The sequence below is a fragment of the Tyto alba genome, unplaced genomic scaffold (genome assembly GCF_018691265.1).
Source record: "Tyto alba isolate M040663 unplaced genomic scaffold, T.alba_DEE_v4.0 Super-Scaffold_9, whole genome shotgun sequence".
Classification (NCBI taxonomy): Eukaryota; Metazoa; Chordata; class Aves; order Strigiformes; family Tytonidae; genus Tyto; species Tyto alba.
Genome location: NW_024881330.1, coordinates 19,563,468 through 19,585,950, shown reverse-complemented (window position 1 = coordinate 19,585,950; position 22,483 = coordinate 19,563,468). Strand labels below are relative to the sequence as shown.

Here is a 22,483-nt window from a genome sequence, read left to right as displayed (position 1 = left end):
ACAGATTGCTTAACATCTCCCTCCATCTCTTTTCTGCACATCAGCAGTGAACGGACACACCGTACCCAAAGGCCAGCCAGTTAACACGCACAAGCAGTTTTTGAAGAGACACTGGCAAGACCCCCTGCCAGCTGAGGCTGCGCCCTCTGTCAGAAGCTACTTCAGCGATTTCTTTCTTTGTAGCTTCCGAACTCAGCATCTAGCCGATCACATACGCAGCGCCCTGGTAACATTAAGAAAACAACGCATTTTTATTACGGTTCCCCGAGGCCACGAAGACCTGGCCCAAATCTCCCCGGGGTCAGGCGGCCGCCGAGGCGAAGGCCCCGCCAGAGGCGGCGCGGGCCGCGGGGCAGCGCCGGTGCCGCGCGCCGGGTGCCGTCCCCGCCCGCGGAGCGCGGCCACGTCGCCCCGGCCGCCGTTGGCCCAGCGGCCCCGGGTGGGCGGTGGTTGGCGGCGCGAGGGGAAGGGGCGCGGCCGGAAGGGGCGGGCCCGTCTCCCGGGTGACAGGAGGCCGAGATGGCGGCGCGGGAGGCGGCGGCGCGGCGGGGCGCGCCCGGCTTTGAATGAGGGGCGGCCGGAGGCTGCGGGAGCGGCCGCCTCGGCCCCTGGCGCCCCGCGCCCCCTGGAGAGCCCTCCCCCTCGGGGCAGGTGAGCGGTGAGCGCCGCTTCCTTCGCCGCCGGAGTGGCCGCTTCCGCCGCGGCGCGGCCGGGCAGGGCGCCCGGCCTCGGCGCCTTCCCGCCGTGGGGCAGGCCCCGGCGCTGCTCCCCCCGCGGCGCTCCCGCCCCGTTGCCCGCCGCGCTCGAGGCGGTGCGGGCAGCCCGCGCCCAGGGGCAGGCCGGCCCCGGGAGCGCCAGGCCCGCGGCCGCCCCGTGTGTCCGCCCGGCCGGTCCGGGCCCCGTCTGGGACGGGGAGTGGGGGGAGCGCTCAGGGGCTGGGAAGAAGCTCGAGTGACTGGCGAGTAGATAGGCAGCGTTTGGAGGCTGGGAGCTTTGGCACCCTGTGGTAAGGGGGGAGGAGGCGGCCACGTCCTGTCGGAGCGGGTGGGGTTTAAGTTTTTTGGGGTGTTTCCGGGGACTGTGGGACCGCACTGTTTGGGGTTACCTCGTCTGAAATTTTTCTTTGTTCGTACTGACTGACAAATTGCATAAAAGTTAAAGTTGCTCAGTATGCTTTTAAAGACTTAAGAATCTCTAACAGGTCACAGAAAACTTCAAGTGCTACCATCTGGCTTCGATGCTGTCTCTAATAACACATGAGCCTGGGCTGCTCTGTAGAATGGTGGGGCACTATTTCATGGTCATGAATTCACAATGTAAGTGCTTCAGTTGCACATCTAATGAAAAACAGTATAGCTTGCTGCTTTATAGTCCTGAATAGTCTGGAAATATGACCATGCCCTGTAGAGAATTTTTTGAAGCCATCTTGCGCAACATGTCTTGTATCTTGGTTGTAAGTAGCTGGTGCTTGTTGGCACAGAAGGTGTTGCAAGATGATTCTGTGGTAGTGACAAGGAGGGTGTGTTAATTTATCATCACTGGCTTTCCATGTAGCTACAGATAACTCAAGTCCAGGATGGCTAATAAGGACTAGAACAGAACTGGAGTCTCTTGAACTCTGGTTCTGTGTCTGAGAACTTCTCCAGTGTTGTGAAGTGAGTTACATGAATTAGTGCATTATGAGAAAGACCTCTTTCAAATATGAGCAAAGTTGTAGTGTGGTATCATGGGATTGCATGACTTCAGTCTTCATATTCCATATGCCCGGTTTTCAGAAGGCAGTGGCATATATAGATAAGAAATTGTCAAAAAATGACTGTGATTAGTCAGTGAACACAAACTTTGTATTTTGACTAAAGCCTTGAAAAATTAAACTTCCTCTAATTCAGAACAGAAAGCTTCAAGAGTTCACATTAGCAAGATTGGAACTGTATTCAGTTTCTTGGAGAAGAAGGGGTGATATGTGATGGTATTACTGTAGAAGTTTTATGGCTCTAGGAGTAGCACGTTTAAAAAAAATTTGAAACTCCGTATGTTGTATAGCAGAGTGTTGGGTGTCTAGGAATATCTTAGGAATCACCAGCATGCACCAATTTTTACTGCATTTATTTAGAGAAACAAACATTCCTCCCTGAATTTTGGTATCTTCTGCAGCTCCTGATAGTCTTGAAATCTGTTCCTGGATTTGAGCACCTTAGGTGATTTAGTTCACTCCCATAAGTCATAGGCAGAGTAGTCTCTCACAGCTGCCTAGTTAGGGTGCTTGCACTGAAAGTTGGGGCATTAGTGTTGAAACTATAGTGCATGTTACGGACATCCCTCAACCACATACCTATAGTTAGACAGAGGAGATGCCTCCTAATCTTCCCTTTGGATTCTGCTCCTCTCTCCAGTGCCATTGTAGCATGGGTTCAAGGTTCAGTTATGCTGCCATTTAGTCTATCCGTTTATCAAACTCAGTGGTAAAAACACTGACCTGGTAAGTTTCTTCCTCCTTCCGCAGTGTTCCCAATATTACATTTCTATATAAAGCAATTATAAAAAACCCCAAACAAAAAAAGTAGCCAGGAAGAGGGGAGTGGAACCTCCTTATGAGGCTACAGAATCATGGTTGCTCTCTTCGAAATGCAGGAGATGGTGGTTGTGTCTTTCACTACCTGACTGAATGCTGTTCCTGGATCATTACATTGCCTTTTTTAAAATACAGAATGTCTTTGTACATCTTGTAATGTACATGATTGAAGGAGGGTTTGTGTGCTTGAAAATAAACATTTTTTTTAACTCTACTAATCTTCCTAAGATTCTTCCTATAAGCCTACTTGGGCATCTTTAGATTGGTGTGGCCGCTCTACTTTTGTAAAATTTCATACAAAATCAACTTTTAAGAAGTCCTATCCTTGCTGCTGAAACTTTGGCCTAATCATATCTTACTTGCTAGGTTTTTATCAGCTGGTCTAGCAAAAACATACTGGTTCAGTGGTGCTTTTCTGGAGTTTTGGTGCTGATGGATGTAAGCACTCAAGGCTATCTTAGTCTTTTGTACAAGGAAGTGGGCTTCTCATTTTGCTTTAGGAGGGTGAGGCTTTTTTTGTGGTTACTCATGTAAATATGTAGTTGGCAGGGAACCATTCAGTTTCAGACAGGTCATTTTTAGTATTGATTTAGATACCATCCTTTGACTATTTGGCTGTGTTTAATATAAGTTAAAGTCACTGTTTCCAATATTTCTTCATGTATACAGAGTCACAGATGAGCTGATGTGTAAGAAAATTTAATCAATTCACAAAGTACTGGTAATTCAAGGCAGAAATTCCATTTTGAAGATGGTGATATCTGAAGAAAACTACACAATACAAATCAGTCAGCATTCTAGGGGGACAGAGGAAAGCAGGATAGTTGTTCTATGAGTGTTTTGACATCTCTTTCATTGACAGTAAGAGATCATTCACTAGGAGAAAACAAGTTTCTAAAGCAATTTTAGTCCCACAAAATGACTTTATTTTAGAATTGGCTCTGTCTCCTGAAATATTCTTTAAGTGGTGTTTGTGTGTGCAATTAGGTATGAAAGAGGAAGTGCTTCTCCAGATGACGATGTGCTCATTGAACAGTGATGGCCAGTGAGAGTCTTGCTTGTGGTATGGTTGGCAGTTGTAGCTGACTAACTCAGGTGGGCTATGCATGCTGTGGATGATTTGCTGGCTGGTATCAGTGAGGTCAGAAGTGCCAGGAGTTCTAACAGGGCTACTACTGCAAGCCGAAAGCAATGTAGAAATGTTTCAGTTCAATAAATTTCTGAACATTCCTTCCCTTCGCTGTATTTCTTTTATGGATCCATAGAATGTTGCTGGGATAAGCTGCTTCATTCTTCTGAAGTGGCTCTAATGTGTTTGCTGCTGCCGTGTTTTAATCCTTTATGTGCTCATCTTCCGTGTGAACAACTGCTGTGGCTTTTTACCAATAGAAGGCACGATGAGCTATGCAAGTCAAACTCCAGCTAAATTTGGTGTCTGTTACAAAATTGTTGCACTGGCTCCTAAAATTAAATTAATTAGGATTCATGTCCTGATTTATTTGCTTATTTATATCTGCTGTAATGGAACTCAAAAGTTCAGTTGACAGCAATTCTGATAAATGTAATACATTAGAAGCAATCTCGATAGTCAGGGAAGGAAAGCTCTATCCCATTTTATAAAAGCTGAGACGTGTTATGCACAATGGTGTATCAGGCTGACAGACAACTCTGAGTTTCTTAATTCTAGTCCACTGTTTCACCTTTGCCTCCATCTGCTAAGAAATGTTCTAGGGTTCTTGCTGGAACACAGCCACTTTGTATTATGTGTCTGTGCTGTCCTGTGTCATAGTCATCTGCTGATATAATTGTAGTTCCTTTTGGGATTGATATCAAGGAAGGACTTGAGAGGAGAAAAGGAATAAAGAAGGTTGTGGCCCTGCCATTTAGTATTATGCTGTTCAGTATTTGTTCTCATTCATGAGACAAGGAGGATATATAGTTGTGCTTCTTTCCAGTGGTTGAGAAAGATGGACAAGAAAGGAATGAACACTGTTTCACTTAACAAGTTTAGTGTAATGGTATCAGGTGAATGAAGTTTGCAGTGAACTCAGGAAATACTAAGGTTCCATGTACATTTGTATTCATACAACTGCTTCAGAATATAACATTATTTAACTTTGAGACAATTATTTAACTAACTTTATAAAACCCCCAAACACAAACCAAAAAAAAAAACAAACCCAAAAGGTACCACACAAAACTCAAAACCTTTAGCTGACCATTAACTTTTCTTTTTGTGTAGTGCTGTCCTTAGAACAACAATGCAAGTACTTCAAGTGTTGTTTCAGACACTGGGGAGAATGCTTGATTTGTCCTAATCTTGAGCCAATAATTAGTTCAAGATCTGTTTTAAACAGCTTTTGGCATATTGCTAAAATAATACATATATACTACTTCATATCTTAATTAACAGTATAAAAACTAGATACACTGATTAAAGTACTTTTTAAAGGTGGATGATTGGTGATATTACTATGACTAGCTGACAGCATATTGTTGACAAAGCTCTGGTTGTGCATTGGACAATCTGTAGTGTATGGAGCTTAATTTAATTGAGAAAACTATATTCAAGCTCAGAGAAGAGGCAGGCAAAACAGTACTTACTGTCTCGAAGGGCCTAGCACTGCCACAGTTGAAGTGAAATGCAGCTCCCTCACAAATCCATTTTGTGTGTGTGTGTCTCTCTCTCTCTCTGTATTTCATGACACATAGAAAGTGGAGAGGGACAAGTTACCTGATTGTTACGGGGAGTGATGATAGCTGTTGAACCCTGCCAAAAAGACATATACTGCTGATATTAGAAGTGTAGTCTCTCATGTATCAGGGGAAAAATTGATTAACTTCTGGTGGCTAACTCTTGTCAGCAGTGAACTTCACAGACTTACAGGCCAGAGTTCTTGTGGATTCTGTTTTTGTAGTTGTTTAACTTTATATTGAGAAGTCAATACAGTATGCAATTTGATATATATAAAAAAATAAATGGAGAGCAGTTGAAAAACTGGGGTTATATTTGTATATAGATGTATGTGTATATATGTAACTGACACACTTGAACATTGTTTTGGTTTTAGCTTTGCATGTAGGTAGTAAACTTCCCAGTCCTTTGAACTTGGGCTCAAATAATATTGAGTCTGCAGAGGTTTTTAAGTAATGGATGCTTCCTAAAACAACCTTTTCAATTAATAGTTAGGAGTGTCCAGTGTGGCAGTTAGGTAGGCTAAACAGTGGGGAAAATGACTTTATTCTTTCTAACATTGAGTACTTTTCTACTCCTTCCCTTCTGCCCCCCAAGCTGATAGAAGAGTGAATTCTGATAGAGAAGAGTGGAGTGAGCTTCTGAACAAGCTTCCTTTCAGCAAAGAAGTACCTTTATTCTCATTTCAGCAGGTCACCTGCTCTTCATACCTCAAATCCCAGGTAGATGGCTTCTAGATGCCTCTTTTAAAAGTAACAATTTATTTCACCAATTCAGTATTAGTTTGCAATAATTTCTACCTTTAGAATAGAGAACTGTCCATCTAGTTACTGTCCACTCTTTTTTCACTAACTTATACTGGTTTTTGAATCCTTCAAATTCTTAACTGGTACATTCTCCTGTCACCTAGATACTGCCAAAATTGCTTATTCCAGAAGGTAAGGAAGTGCTTGAGCACAGTATGAAATGATAGTCCTATCTTTAAAACTAAAAGCTAAATGTGTTGGGACAGTGTCTGCTGTTCCTGCTTCTTTGTGGAAAGTTTGACTGTTTCCTGTTCCTGTTAGGTGAAGAGCCCATTTAATACCCACTCTTGTATAAGGTTCTCTACATTTTTAAGTTTCCCATGAAATGAGATTAATGCAACGCTAGTGTTGAAGTAGAGGTGAAATGTGTCCTATGAGGCCTTTTCCTGAGTTACAGCTTGGTAATGTGGTCTGTAATTTGGCGGTTACTGATTGATTTAAGCATTTCATTTTACAGTAAAAGGGCCTGTTCATTTAATAGCCACCCTGTATGGTTTTTCAGTAGCAGAAATTCCTGATCTGGACTTTATGTGAAGCAATATTTCCAGTACTGTATTACTGCAGTGTTTAATACTAGTTACATTATCTAGCAAATGAGCACCAATAAAAAGTAAATCTAAGCTCCATGAAGCTCACAAATCCCATTATGTACTTTTTAATAAAATCCTCAGGACAGTATTGGAGCAGCCTACCTAATGATCCACCTTCCTGACTCTTCCTAACTTAAAGCCTGGAATATAAAAAGTGATTTAAATGCCATAGCATATTTGAAATCAAGCTGTCCTTCCATGGAATACTCATGGCCTGAGGAAAATGTCACAGGGCTGCCTTCTCTTCTCACCAGGAGGTATGTTAAACTTGCAACAGAAAATGTTGTTACAAGTGTAGATGTATATAATGAAAAGCTATTTGTGAAGCCTAACCTCTTATTCTTTGCTCTGAAATGTTCATCTGTAGAAGAGAGAAAAGGTATCGTTGAATTAGAGCAGATTATTCTGACTCAGTCTGCACCTATAATGTGATATACTGAGTATAAATTCTCTAGATTATCAACTTAACACTGAAAAATAGCTGCCAACGTAAGTGGCTTCAGCCAAAGATGAATTTTTTTTCTTGGCTGGGTTTGCTAGCATGATCCAGTCTGGCACAGGAATATTGATAGATCTAGGGGTTAACTGGTGCTATAGTGCACACAGAGTGAGCAGAGTCTTTATTTGCTGATGATTTTTCAGTGACCCTGGTTCCAAAATAAACAAGACTTGTCCTCATCATACAGTTCCATCAAAATGGAAACTAAATTTAAATGGCCAATTTTGGGTTTTGACATAATGACTACATTTATAATTTGTATATGCGGAACTTGCTTGAGGAAGTGTGACCTTCTTACTGGTGATTGTTCTGTTCTCCTTGCGTTGCTGCTGTTCAGTGACACTGATAGTGTCTAAAACAGATCAGTTGTATGGCCACTGCAATTGGTTGCCCACACTTCCCCTTTAAAAGTATCTTTAACTGTGACTTTACCTATGATTATGTGCTGTTTCTTTAAAGGCCATATGCATTAGGTACATGTATTATTTACATCAGTGAAATGTCCCAACAGTAGGCAGGTAGCATCTTTGTTCCAGGTACCTCCTCTATTTCCTTGCATTAATACAGTTTCACAGAATGCTCCTTGTTTATCAGCAAGTAAAGAAATTGACTTTAAGGTCTATGTAAAGATGTATAATCCTCTACATCTAATTATTTTTCTTTTTCAGGAAGGGTTTCTCACCATGGCCATAACACAGTTTCGACTCTTTAAAATCTGTACTTGCCTGGCAGCAGTGCTTTCTTTCATTAAAAAGTTAATATGCAGGTAAAGATGTCTTACTTAATTTGGTTACCTTTTTTATTACAGGTTCTTGCACTTTTTTCCTTCTCCCAACACCCATCCACCACTTTTTCCAGTTCTAATTTTACTAATTGCAAAACAATCAAGACAGATAAAAATGAAGTCAAATTAATTCTTTAAACTGAATATTCCTTCAGAGTTCAGAAGTGTGTAGTGCAGTTGTGAGTGTATTTTGTGGTATGATAGCTTTAATGAGGAGTGTTTTCCAAGCAGCTATGACAGGGTGTTAAAATTGCCTTTTAAAACTATTGTCTCAAACTTCAAGAAGAATTGTTCTCCGCATTTTCTAGAAGTACTTGGCAAGAGATACTTTGTTTTTTAAGAGATTCAGTTAACAGCAGCATCCATCCAGTCATCAGGCTTTCATTATAAATGTGATTCTCATCCTGCTTTGTCAAGAAACAGTTGCCTGAAACTTCAGATTCTTCTGCCTATTGAAGATTATTTAAAAAGTTTGGAGGACAGTGATTAAAGGGAGCTGCTTTTTTTTTTTTTAATTAAATGAGCATGACATTTTTTGCTTACTCTTTTAAGTCGTATTTAGTGTTCTTTTCAGTTGTAGACCCATGAATGCAGCAGTGTAGTACGCAGAAGCATTCAAAAAACCCTCAAGAGTTATGATGGTATAATGGTAGAGGTCAGTAGTACAGTAGCAGAGTAACCAAGGTAGATCTCTGCACTGTGCTGTCATGTGAACTACTGTTGCTTCTTGCCACTCTTGCAAAATGTTGTTTTATGTAAACAGATAACAATTGAGAGAACTGTAGTCTCTGTTTGTGTATGATGACTACTACTTTGCCAGTGAGGTTAAAGCATATACGGAATATGTGGTAGACACAAAATAACTGTTTATTTCCTGTTCACCTTTATTTATCCCAAGAATAAGAGGAAGCTTTCAACTGGTTGATAAATTCACTACAGACCTAGTGAAGCTTTAAGAAGATACATTTTAATGCTACATACAACTATATAGATATCAACCTTAGTTCTATGATTTGAATTCCAAATTAAATTAAGAATATTTGCTGTTCAAGTTCTAAAAGAAGTCAGAACACTGAGTTGATGATAGCTTCTCTTTAAGTGTTAAGATAGCTTTTATAAGGAGGTAGTTGTTTAGTAGGTGTAATACCAGTATTTTCATCCGTTTTTCAACTTTTGAATGAACAGCTGAGAAACTGCTTAGGAGTGCTTATTAGTTGAAAGAATGAAAATTTAAAATTTTTTATATAAGCAAGTCAGTGGATCAAATTAGTTTAGTCCATTACCTACAGATGTTTCTTCTGTTTAATGTCACCGTGTTGTCCTGTAATGCAGCCCTGCATCAGAGGATGCCTGATAACCAGCAAATGGGATTTCATTCACTGTGCGTTTTAATATAATGAATATGAGCTATACTTATTTAGTTTATATAGTTTACGTTAGTTTTTTCATTTAAACAAGTATATAGATCATGCATCTTTCTAGTCAGCATAGAGCCTACAGATAGTACTCGTTATCTCTTTAGTTAAAACTTTTTTTTTTTGATAAGCAACAGCCTGCCTGAATCCACTGTTTCCATGAAATAAAGGTATAAGTATAAAACAAGATGAAACTTCATTCTGTTTAAAATCTTTAGTTGCCTTCTCCAGCTGAGAAATCAGGATGCTGCTAATTAGTAAGGCGAAACAAACCCAGGAATTCTTGAAACATTTGGCATTCACAGCAGTGATCAATATCTGTCTAATGATGGTTGTGAAGCAACTGTTCCTGTAAGCATCTTTTCCCCTTTGTAGAAAAGGTGGAGATATGTAGTCTTTCTCTGTGCTGCCCTGTGTAGCATATTCTTTCCCATGTTGTATGACAAGCTGTTTCCTCCCACCTTCACCATTGTCAGTGTAATAATTTTGGCTAGATTAATGTTTGTTATAAGCCGCTTGCTGGAGTCTTCTAGATCATATAAATAGGGAAATATATATAATTACAGAGGTGTTGGCTTAGAATAGTATTAAAGATATGTATGTTGTACAGGTCTGAAGGAGGATGTTTCTAAGCTTGTGTTGCCTTCAGAGACATCAACTAAATCTAGTCAGCCAGAACGATGAAAGTCTCTATGTGTTTGAGGGTCCTTTACCCCTAAACTGTGTTGCTTTTCAGCTTAAAAGAACAGTTTCTAAAGGGGCTAGAGGCAATTATATAGAGCTAGAATATTTGATGATAGCACCTGATCTTTTCTAAGGAAGAATCTATTGGGCTTACAGCAGGAGAAAAATATATCTAATCACTCACCAGCATGCAGCAGAGGTGGTAATTACAAGCAACTCAGCTATTCTGTGTTGACAGTAGAATGTTCTGTAATAGTAAAACTAATGGATACAAACTCCAAATTATAGTTTCCCACTTTCATTCTCATCAGTAGTAATAAATGAAACTTAACTTTTCTAAGCTGCATGAGGTCAGTTACATGACTGTCTTGCTATAGGAGATTACACTCCTTGGGGAAAATATGTGAGCCTGAATTTCATTCTCTTTATTGTAAGGTTTTAAAATATAGTAAATATCAGCTGAGAATATTTTAATTATTATTATCATCTTTGAATGCTGTCGTTAAATAAATATCTAGGTGATTTATTTGTAATGCATTTGTGTTTGTTTTCAATTAAAATTTTTTGATATAGTTGCTGAAATGCTTTCATTGAAACAGTATTCTTTAAGTAGAAGCATATATTGAACAGAAGCTGTTGGCTTGCACAACCTTATACTACCTCTGTTTAGACTTTAAAGGAAAAAGTGCTTTAGAGGGGCTTTCAAATCAAGCAGCTTAGAAAGCGATTTGTTAGACACAGCTTAACATGTAAGACAAGTAGAAAGATTTCTCAGTTTACAGTAGAAATGCTTATCTTTGAACAAATGTAGATTGATAGCATTTGCTTCATAAACTCTGACAATTTAAACGTTGTAACTGACTGTATTCGAATGAGTTACTTTGTCCATTTTCATATTTCCTAGAGTTGCTTCTCCTCTATTTCCACTGCAGTTTAAGTAAATTGCACTTTGAAATTGTTGTTAAACACTGCTTTAAATTCATGATGAAATTCCTTTGTTTAGCAGACTTTTGCTGGCAGTAGATAATACTGAGGTAGTTTAAGCACTTGATGTTTTAGCCATGACTATTTTCAGTAGTGCTGTTCTCAGACTTCCTTTTTGTTTTTCTTAAACTCAGTGCTCATGTTTTCAGAGCTTGGAGGAATCCTACATTTTTCTTTCAGGTCTGGAAGAGGGCGAAAGTTAAGTGGAGACCAAATAACTTTGCCAACCACAGTGGATTATTCATCTGTTCCTAAACAGGTAATTGCTTAAGTGGTAGGTAGGTGACTTAATAGATAATTGCTTAACAGAGTGATTATGCCCGTCCTAGAGTAGGACTGGTATTACCTTAGAAAGATACACTACTATTATATGTGCTTTATAATATTGAGTATATATCTTAGCAAGATATAAAAAGACAGGATTGTACTTGCAGATAATAGTAACTTGTACCACATACTTCTATTCAGCCTGAAGTAGAAGACTGGTCTTCGTGGGATGAAGATGCACCTACCAGTGTGAAGATTGAAGGCGGTAACGGTAATGTGGCTGCTCAGCAAAATCCTTTGGAACAAATGGAACCTGATTATTTCAAAGATATGGCACCAACTATAAGAAAAACTCAAAAAGTAAGTATTGCACTTTCAACCATACTTGTGGAGGGTTTTCCTTGCTTTAAAATAGGCTGTAAGTAAGTTGGCAACTTACAGAAAGTGCTGCTGGTAAAATTAAGCTGTCTTACTGAAACGAGAATAGGTGTTGATGTGTAGTCTCACATGTCTAATTGAAAGTACTGACTCATTGAAATCTTAACAAATGTGATGCTTTAGCCTTAGTGTTATTGGAAACTTACAAATAATTTCATAGCCTGAAAGATCTAGAAAGTATAATGTGAGAACCCTCAGGTCACTTTAATTCTGAAAATGGAACCACTGCACTGAGATACTTGTGGTCATACCCTTCCGTTATTTGAACAGACATTCTGTGTCCTGATCTTCTGAAGTTTGAAGTGGCAGCTGCTGTTTCAGAAAACAAGGCTTACTTGTTTCACTAAGTTATGTTGGGGAGTCTGGAATTAGGGAACTGATATCTCAAAATAATTTGCTCTTCAAATATCCGTTCTTATGATGAAGACAAGACAGAAGGGCATATCCACAAGAGCTTCAACACCATAAATAAGTGCTGCTTAAACTTCTGGTAACTGCAAGTTTTGTTTCTATCTGGAAATCTTCCAGCTGGGTACTTACAGGGCTTTGAGTCAATTGGACAACATTTTCACAAGAAAGGCAGCCAAGTACTGGAGCTGGTTACCACAGAGGTTATACAGGCTCCATCTCTGGAAGTTTTCAAGACCGAGGTGGATAAGCCCTGAGCACTTTCATCAGGCTCAGAGCTGACAGTGCTTTGAGGAGGAGGTTGGATTACAGACCTTCCGAGGTCCGTTCCAACCATGACTCTTCCTGTGGTCCTATGAAATGGAGATGATACTGGGGTCAGTTTTCTGTACATTCGGGATCCACAATATTCTTCTAAATTCTTCTAAGGATTTTGGTCTCTCAAAATCTGGGGGGGCAGAGGAGGACTGGGGAGAGATAGATTTCCTCTTTGTATCTAATGACATTTTTTGCCTAATAGAATGAGCTTCCGGTTCAGAACAGAACTCGAGAAGAGTGCATGCTGTTTGAATACTGTATACTGGGCTTAGTTTAAATGTATTTCTGGGAATGACTGCAGGCACAGTAAAGAACATTCCTGATAACTTGGCCTTGGTACCACCTTTAAATATGAATTTGTGTTTGTATTTTCACTGAATCTGGGCTCAATATAAACCCCAGGATCTGAGGTGGAATCTACTCGTGTTACTATTCATATCTTCAATGTCTGGAAATGGAACTCCAGTCATATAACTGTCATTGCTAAATAAGATAGTCTAGTCTGGTTTCCTTTCTTGCATTGGTACTAGTGCAGTCAGTGGAACTGTGAATCCACCTCTTTCGGAAGAAGCAGATTTAAAATAGGATAAATGAAATAAGCAAGTTGGTATGTTGAGGTCAAGACAAGTAAGGGATACATGATCATAGCAACCATGTTAAATTTGGTAATAAGCCTTTTAGGAGAAGCATTAATGCATGTTTTTCAGCCAAATCAGTACAGAGCTTTACCAATTGATGTGATAGTGAATTACATTGCAACTATTGAAACTTAAATTGTCTGTGCAGATATGCTGTTGAAGTAGCTAAGAGAGCTTGTGCTCCAAAGCAGTGTAACTGAGCAGACAGCACTATCCTCGAGAGTGGTATCTTACAGTGACCTGTCACGGAAGCAGGGTTTCACCAAGCATTGGTAGCTTATATGAGTACTGGGAGATGTAGCTATTTGGTATGTAATTCTTTGTGCACTTTCTCTGTCTTGATACAGTCATAGGTTTCCATGTGACTTAAAAAAAACCCTAGTGGCGGGAGGAGGGAGTTCTCGTGTCTTTTGCATTTGGCTTCTCTCACTTCTCAGTTCGTTTGGCTGTACAGCTTCCAGAACCTGAGCAGGTTTGAGGCACAGCGCAGTGTTGAGTAGCTGTACCTTCACAGACACGGACTTATATGATCACCAAGGAATCTGTGCAGTGCTTTGACTTACCACTTTTCATTCTTCTTTTTGAATATTTTCAGATAGTTATTAAAAAAAGAGAGCCTTTAAATTTTGGGATTCCAGAGGGAAACACAGGATTCTCTAGCAGATTAGCAGCTACACAAGATACTCCTTTTATTCACCAGTCTGTAAGTATGTTCTAAGTATGGCTCTTGTATTTGACAGTTAAATGACTGTTCTGTAGGAGAAGGAATAGTCTGCCTAAGGTCTACATTGTGGGGAGCAAGAGGAGTAGTTGTTAAATAATGTAAATTGCTTTAAAATTGACTATTTAGTTCAAAGCAATGAAGTAGTTAATTTACTTTTAACTAATTTATTCTACTGAGAAACTCTTAACAGGTCAGTGATAGAAAAGCACAAAGCTTCCAAACAGTTGTACATTTGCAAAATACAAATACTTACAAAACTGTAGAAGTCTTCTTTTTTTTTTTTTTTTCTTGAAGCCTCTGTGTTACCTTTGCTTTATTATCTTGGACCCATTTTCAACTTTCTGAGTTTCTCCCTCCCATTCTGTACAGATCTTTTTCTAAGTGTCCTAATTTTTGCTCTTTAGCCTTTGAAAAAATAGTCTTGTTACCTAACAACATGGCTGTTCAGAGATACTCGCCCTCTCTTCCTGTTTGCCTTCTTTAACAGTGCTTCTGCTTTGATTAACATAATGCACAAAAGGGTCTAGGCAGAAAGCAGTACAGCATGGTCATACCACTTCCCTAGACTGTCTGTAATTAAAATAATTCAGGAAAGGACTTGTAGTGAGTAAAAGCAGCACTCGGGTGATATCAGCCACAAAAACGTGTGGATGTACATGTTGGTTTGTCCATGTAACTTGCAGAAATCCTTTACACTATCTACTCAGTTCATCTGCTCAACTCATCTCTCATCTTCTTCCTAAAAATGCGCTACAGTACTTCCTTCCTTCCTTTGTTACACACCAATAGAATCCAAAAAAACCCTCCAACAATTAACTGGAAAAAGTCAGTATTAGAGGAGGGGAAAACACATAGAAAATAAGCTGAGTAGTACTGTCACATCCCAAATATTTCTGGAAGTCTGAAGCATCAAGGTTAAAAATAAGTCTTCTATATCATTTTTCCATGTGCTTAGAGCTTATCTTCTTTTGTTTCAGCCTGAACTGGGAGACTTGGATACTTGGCAAGAAAATACTAATGCCTGGGAAGAAGAGGAAGATGCTGCCTGGCAGGCAGAAGAAGTTCTTAGGTAACTGAAAATAACGTAATGCCATGTAAACTTTTTATATGTGAAAGACTCAAATACCAATTTGTTTGTAATGCCTTTCTGTTAAGTGCTAAGAATTCTTAAGACAAATTATTTTTATGCATCTATGTGACTGGTATGTGGCAGAATACATTTTGGATGTAATCAATTTAGTAGATGAGATAGGAGAAGAAATCTGAGAATCACTGAAACAGCGGAACAACACATTAACACCCTCCCTCCCAAAACCCCACCAAAACAGCAGCTGCCCCGTAACACCAACAATTTATTATGTACAGTAATTTATAATTTAACATGTTTCACTGGATGTTGTTATAAAAAGCATCACAAACATGTGCTGTAAAGTAAAAATAGTTCAGGGTAGAAGGTGAAGTGGTAAGTGTGTTCTTGGAATACCTGTAGGAGCTACACTTCTCTAGCTAACTAAACTGGCTGATAAGGCTTGCATGTAAAATCAGTGTCTTGCACAAAGTTAGTGCGAAGCTTCATCTGTTCCATTTGTGTTCTTTTGTGATCTTTTTCTGTCATTTTGTGTTGTTTTTTTTTTTTTCTCTTAAGAACATGTGGAAGGAGTATAAAGGGTAAAGAGATGCAGATTAAGTTAATCACCTGCAGTGATTTGAATTGGCAGTGATTTATGTTAATCTGTTTTATTTCAAGGTTTTATCAAACTTTAATTGTTCTCTACATCATATAACCTTCATCTGGTGGTTCCATCTTCTTGAACTGGTCTCATTCTGCTCACAAAATCGCAAATACATGGCTTCAGTGGGACAATAGTGATTATATGAAATAAGGACATGATATATTAAAAAACCAAATCATAGAACTATGAATCCTGAAAGCAAAAAAAGGTATCTTTGCAGAAAAAAGGGATTCTGGTTAACTATTTAGTGTAACATTTGGGTAAATTTTCATTTTTTCAATTAATAGAATAAGACAAGAGGAAAGCCACCAGCACACTTTGGATGCATTAATAATAGATAATAAATTCAACTAATTCTAATTCTGTCAGTCTTGTTTTGCAGCCCCTTAACATGTGACAATAGTGTTGTAATGCAAATATTTTTGTAAACTTAATCGGATATTGATAAGAATGTACACATAAACATATGTTTGGGTTTTTTTTTTTTACATTATGTACTGAAACTGTTTCCAGTCTTTCACTAATGTATCACAGAAATACAAGCTTTGTGATACGCATGATGAGCCTTTGGGACGGTTTTGTTCCAAGGTAGCACCTTTGCCTGTAAAGAATATAAGTAGGCTCAGTAAAATCTTTAATCTCTAAAATGAAATCCACTGAGACTTAATCTGTGATACACCAGACAAAGAAAAAGACAGTCAGCCTATTTTGCACTGAGAAATGAAACAGCTACTTTTGCTAACTGCAGACACCACGTTGTGCTTAACCCTTGCCACATTTCATTACAGATGTTTTTAGGACTATGGAAAGAAGTACTCAAACTTTCAGAAGCAGGGACTTGTTTTACACAAATTAGCTACTAAAAATAATCTGGTGTTTGCATATGCCACTTTATTTCTGGAGTGTAACATTTGTGTAGTGGATATTCCCAGAATGGTCAAAACTATATTGTCTGCCAATTGTCAGGTTCATGCTCTAGAATACTTCCTAAGAGAGATCTCTTATGTGGTGATAGCAGTGGGGTTTTCCCACAAACTCTGTTTTTCAAAATGTCATCTTACTTGGTTAAAGCTGTTCTAAAGATTTCAGCCTGGCATCTTTACTATTGAAAGGCTTCAGCTCAAGGAGTTAATTTTCACAGAATTCCTCCCTGGCCCCACTAAAAAGTATCAAACTTTACTTGTTTTAGAAAGTTTGTGTATGTGTCCAGATAGTTCAAGTAAATGGAAGGAACGTGATCAGAACTGTAACTGTCAATATTGCATACCTCTTGGCCAGCTATGAATGGCCACCTCAGTACAACTGATCATTGTGTAAGCTGCATCCCAGCTGTGTGAAGTAAAACCTTTGTTTTATTCATGACATATCGAATTACAATGTTTTTCTGTAATTGAGGAAAGTACTGGCTGATTTGTAGCAAGATTGATAGGAAATACCTTCTGGGTTTACAGTTTCTCTTGCAGTAGACATCTGTGGTATAATTAACATCTGACATTTAACAGAAAATTTAAGTATAGTACTTGACAAGCCTGGAACTGTTTTCAACAGACTATAGTAAGCAGGTGATCTGGAGTCTCAATGCTAGAAGACTGCATTGTGGTCTACAAAATGATCTGAAGGTTTCAGACTGTTAAATGGGAGACAAAGTCCCTTTATCCCTCCAGAATATTAATGCTGACTGTATTCCAGCAGTGCTGATTGAGAATTAAATCAGTGTGCAGAAAAAGTAAGGTTCTCCCTTAGCTAGCTGTGTCTGGGTACCTGTTGGTGCTCAGTTAGCATTCAAAAGTATCTTAGACTGGAATAATTTTTACATAGTAATGGAGTGCTGTTCAATCATCCAAAAATGGGCTGTGGCCTGCTAAAAAGTAGAGAAGACTGTATCCTGTGGCTTCTCTGGTGACTTAATGTGTATGTGTAACAGTTGAAATAAGCATGTATAGTAAGCCAGATGCTTCCTGGAATCAAAGCATGCTGAAAGACAGTGCTGAGGTGTAGGCTACTAGTGCATGGGAGGTTCCTGTAGTCTGCTTCGTGTTTTGGGTGGGGTTTTTTTGTTGTTGGTTTTTTTTGTTTGTTTGTTTGTTTTTTTTTCCCTGTTCCCCAGCAGGTTCTGGTCTGGGATGCACTGAAATTTTCCAGTCAGCAATGAATTCTCATAGTGGATAATAGATTGGATTTTCAGTTAATTGAATTTTGTTAGAATTTGGTTTCTTCTGCAAATTGTAGATACTTATCTGCACCTTTAGACTTTCTAATACCAAGTAAGTTTTTTGTTTCCCAGTGGGAACAGTTAAACTAAATGCTTCTTCATCTTTAGTTGTGTTGAAGTAAGGGACCAAATGTTATGAAAACATTATTACAGTTATTCAGAGGTATACAGTAAATAAAGACATACTGGAATAAGAACATCTGCTAACAGTGTTCTGATTATAATTCATGTTCTGCTAAACCAATGAGAAGTTGAGGGTTTTTTTGGATGTGTTAGGAATGCAAAGCAAGATTGACATCAGGAATGAATACTTTCCTGGTTTAAACAACTTATATCTTTCCATCCAAACTCTGCTGAACTTGTTTTGGAACCCAGAAAAAGTGAGTCAGATATGGCTGCAGTTCATCACAGGCTCTTCCTTTATTGAGAAATGAAACCTTTCTGAGCCTGAACGGTGGTAACTTTGTTGAAAACAAGCAGATGGTTTGGGATAGAGATCAGTGTTTTGAATAATGACCAAGTAGAAGAGTAGTGGGAGGGTAATCACTTAGTGGTAAGCTACTTGTTTATATTTTTTGGTGATTTCAGTACCTTTTATCTGAGGCAATGTGAAGCTCTCTTCTCATTTGGGCATAACTGAAGTCCAGTAAAATTACTCCGTTAGTAGAGAGCATGGAAACCACTTCTGCAGAGGAGTTCTGTGTCATGCATTTTATAGGGGGGGAAAAGAAACATGATCTGCTATGACTTTCCTCACTTCAGAATTGCAAATGAATAGCAGCATTGCTTAACACCTCATGGCATTTTGGAATTCTACTGTCTCTACATGCTGTCTGGTATACATCTAGCTTCTTGCTTTCTCCATCAGTTCAGAGGTGTGGGGAATATAAGAAAATCTGCTACTGTAAAGTGGGAAATATTATTACTTTGCATATGCTAGTCTGACAGCACTGTCAACTATCCAGCTTTCTAGTGGAATATAGAATAGCAGGTCATGATCTCAAACTGGGAAGGTAGATCCTGATGTGAATGACTAATTAAAGTCTTCCATGACAGACAGCAGAGCAGCTTAATAGAGTATAGGAAAACTTCTAGCCATTAATAATCAGTCAAGAGAAGCCGTGAAGGTATTAAATAAGTGCAGTCCCTCTTCTGTCCAATACAAAGAATATGTAGTCTTTCTGTGACAAATATTTCAAAGTTTTGTGTGCCTCGTTTGTCCATAGTTGTAATCTACCAGAGAAGGTTGCTTCAGGTGATGATACTTTTTAATTCTGTGTGTTTTACACTCTTAAATGGGTGTGCTCTGGTAATTTAGATGTGTTGCAAGTTAACTCCTTACTGGCTTGTCAATTAGAATCCTTTAATATCTTCTATATTGTCTTTTAATATAAGCAATTCTTAATTCTTACTGAATGTGTTAAATTTCACCTTTTCAAGTTAATTAAGCTTTTTTTTTCTTTAAATCCTCTTACGAGAAATGTAACAAATTCTTCACACCTAATAAACCGAATCCAGAGCAGGAGTGACCTTATGCCATTCTATTGCTACTTACACAATATCGGAGAGAACTGCCATGTGCCACTTGGAGTATGGATCCCATTGTTGCCCCTGTGCCACTCAGTAATGTGTTCTAGCTGGAGTGGAGGAATAAAATGAGTGAATTTTTGTGTTGCTTTTTATCTTTGCTCTAGTCCACTATGTATTTGTTGAAGTTGGAAACCTATTTCTGTAGACAGATTCTTTGAACTAGTAGTGATGTCTGGGGTTTTAAAGCTGTGATAAGAAATAATGCTAAAAGGATACACAACTGTAGGATTTTAAATTATTTTTTTTTATTTTCTTAAAGGCAATTGTTTATATTTGTACTGTACTGTAGAGTACAACACAGATCCTGAACACATGAAAGGGAATATTAGAAGTTTTCATCTCATGAGGAAAATGTTTGAAGTACTTGCATTAGAAAGAGGGTAACTACTGATGTGTCTGCTGCGGGAAAGGGGGGACACAAGTTAGTGTTCTAGACAAGTCAAACTGTTTTGGTCTCTTTTTGAAAAGATGGGTAAACTTGCTACTCAGAGCATTAGTTAGTGTTTTGGTTTTTGTTTTGTTTTTTTATTCCCCTAAATAGCTCTAGACCTTATAACTGACATACACTCACTGATTCACTTACTCTGAATCTTTGAGAATTGAGTGGCTTTTAGATTGTAAAATAATTGAACAAAAGTTACTGACTAAGACTAGATTACTCTGAAAGGATTTCAGCACAATTAAAGAATAACTGTTCTGAGCTTAATGAGAGTAGACTGAAGCTGTGGTTTTATTAGTTACTATAACCTATTCATTGATGGGAACTTAAGGTATGACCATGCTGAAAATTGGATTCCTGTTATTTAGCAATTCATGCTTTCTTTAATTACAGACAACAGAAGATAGCAGAAAGGGAAAAAAGAGCAGCAGAACAACAACGAAAGAAAATGGAGAAAGAGGCCCAAAGGCTAATGAAAAAGGAACAAAACAAAATTGGTGTAAAGCTGTCCTAACAGAAACCAGGCATCAGTGGCAGCACCAGTGAAAAAGAGAATTTCAGCTCTACAACATACATATTGGTATTGATTTAAGTATTTCTAGGACTTCAACACACTGCTTGGTTTCAATGCATTCTTCAGGTCATATTGGAAGCCAGGATTCTCCCAAAATATCTTGAACTACTACTAGGTGGTTCTTAAAGGAGAAAAAACCCACAGAAAATCATGCCTTGATGGAATGATGTTTCCTGCAATAGTTCTTTTCCAGCACCCTTCTTTGCAGCAAAGGTGATTGAGCAAGGATGTTGATTGAAAGACACTCTTAATGAACATCTCAAGCCTAGAGAAAAGAATGTAAATATTCAGTGGTGGGAAATCTACTGTATTGTCTGTGCTTACCTGAAACATGTAATTAAACAGTTTTAAAGAACCCTTTGCTTCCTGCCTGATAAAGAATGTCTGCTTTTGCCTTTTATAAAAGTATTTATAAATACTTCAGAGTTTTCCATGGGAGGTCATATTGACCTGCACAGAAAGAAAATGACTTGTTACGGATGATCTGCAGCTCTAAATGTACTCCTGCTAGAGTATGCTTTAATAGAGCACAAGTTACAGCTGAACACTGAAGTGAATTTCTTGTCACTTTGTCACTTGCAGCTTTGTGTGCTACCCTGCCCATTTAACATGCGACACTGCCCTGGATACCAGCAGTGGCAACTACCCAACAGTGGTGCATGCTGCTGCTTTCTTATGTAGGCTCACCTTGTAAACACAGGGGAGCGATTTAATCTCTTGTATTGGTAAATTTTTATTTCTAGCAGAAATTCTTCCTACTGTTAGGAAAAAAAAAAAAACCCTCGCACCTTATACTCATTGCATAAGTAGTATAACTGGAAAAAAAAAAAAGTGTCCTGTTAATAAAGCTAGTGTGAAAATTCTCAAGTCAGTTAACAGCACTGTTCAAATTCCATGGTTTTTGTACATTTACTGTATGTATTTACACTGCAATTCCTCTGGAAAAGTGTACATGGTAAATAAGCAGTTGAAGACAACAGTGCTTTAATGAAGAAGAAAACTTTAATGCTTGCTGGAAGGAAAGGTGTATGGGAGGAGGGGAGCCTGTGTGGGTCCCATGTCCATCTCAGAGCTTTGGTGAATGCCTTCTTCATATCTTACCTTGTGATAGATGGGTGAAGACAGCAAATTCTGTGCCTGAGACTTGTTCCTTGTGCATACAGGAACAGTGAAGTTGTAAAAGAATGGGAAGGGGCGGAGGGCTATCTGACTAGATCATGCCTGCCTAGAAAAATAGAAGAAACTTTGACAAAAGGTTTGCTTAAAAGATAAGTAATTGAATAAGAATTACCTTTAATGGCCTTAGTCATGGAGAAAAGGTTTTTTTAAAAGGATTAGTACACTTTTTATGTTGTTTAAAATCTTGCACAAGTCAACTGATTTGACAGCAATTTTCAGATAGGAAAGAAGACAATGAGAAATGTTTAAAACTTAAAATAGATTTTAGGAGGCAACAATGTGCACTTTTGTGCCTATTTTCTGCACAAGCGTTATAGCTGGAGTAGAATGTATGACTACAGTCTGCAGGCTAAACAGCGGTATGGCAAGCAAATCTGCTCCTAGGACATACCTCTAAAGTATCTGGCAGTGGATGGGAGATAAGGAGAAAGTGTGCATAAGCTTTAATAACAATCTGTGTCTGTCCTTTTAACCACACCGATGAAGCGAGGAGTCATAATTCTTCCTCTGTTACTGACACGGGACAGGTAAACCTAATATCCATTGCCTATTTAAGGTAAAACCTGTTGGAAGCAACATGTCGTAAGAAGAATAGTGCTTACTGTTGCTATTTCTGAGACAATGTAAAATTGATGCAAACAGATACTATTTATTAAAAATAAAACATGGGCTAGTTAATGAAAAGTTAGAAACAAGGCCCCTGAATACATCAGGAAACCATATTTGTTTTTTGAGCCTTCAGCCATTTTAAAACCTGTGGGGTGCTGCCACCTTCTTCCATGTCAGCCCTCTTGCATTGCTCTTCCCTCTCCTGCTGTGTGCTGCTTCACTGTTCTTCCCTCCATCTACCTGCCTGTACTTGAGCACCGCTGCTCTAGGGATTATTCCCATCTCCTCTACCATGTGCTGACATAATGCCAGCGAGGATACAGTG

General features: G+C 38.9%; 1 protein-coding gene across 4 annotated transcripts; it reads left to right on the top strand.

The window, feature by feature from the left end:
* Positions 1 to 483: 483 nt before the first annotated feature.
* Positions 484 to 20,725, top strand: EBAG9 (estrogen receptor binding site associated antigen 9). 4 transcript variants are annotated; one of them, XM_032988427.2, is made up of 8 exons: positions 484 to 651; positions 5,865 to 5,989; positions 7,831 to 7,928; positions 11,210 to 11,288; positions 11,498 to 11,656; positions 13,694 to 13,801; positions 14,800 to 14,891; positions 20,190 to 20,725. In XM_032988427.2, the coding sequence occupies exons 1-8, from the start codon at positions 567 to 569 to the stop codon at positions 20,308 to 20,310; spliced, it is 867 nt and encodes a 288-aa protein (XP_032844318.2). In that variant the 5' UTR covers positions 484 to 566; the 3' UTR covers positions 20,311 to 20,725. The 4 variants fall into 4 exon arrangements, with proteins under 4 accessions (XP_032844318.2, XP_042642043.1, XP_042642044.1 ...); XM_042786110.1 differs by lacking the exon at positions 5,865 to 5,989 and adding an exon at positions 6,745 to 6,920 and having other exon boundaries at positions 571 to 651; XM_032988419.2 differs by lacking the exon at positions 484 to 651 and adding an exon at positions 6,745 to 6,920.
* The last annotated feature ends 1,758 nt before the right edge of the window (positions 20,726 to 22,483 follow it).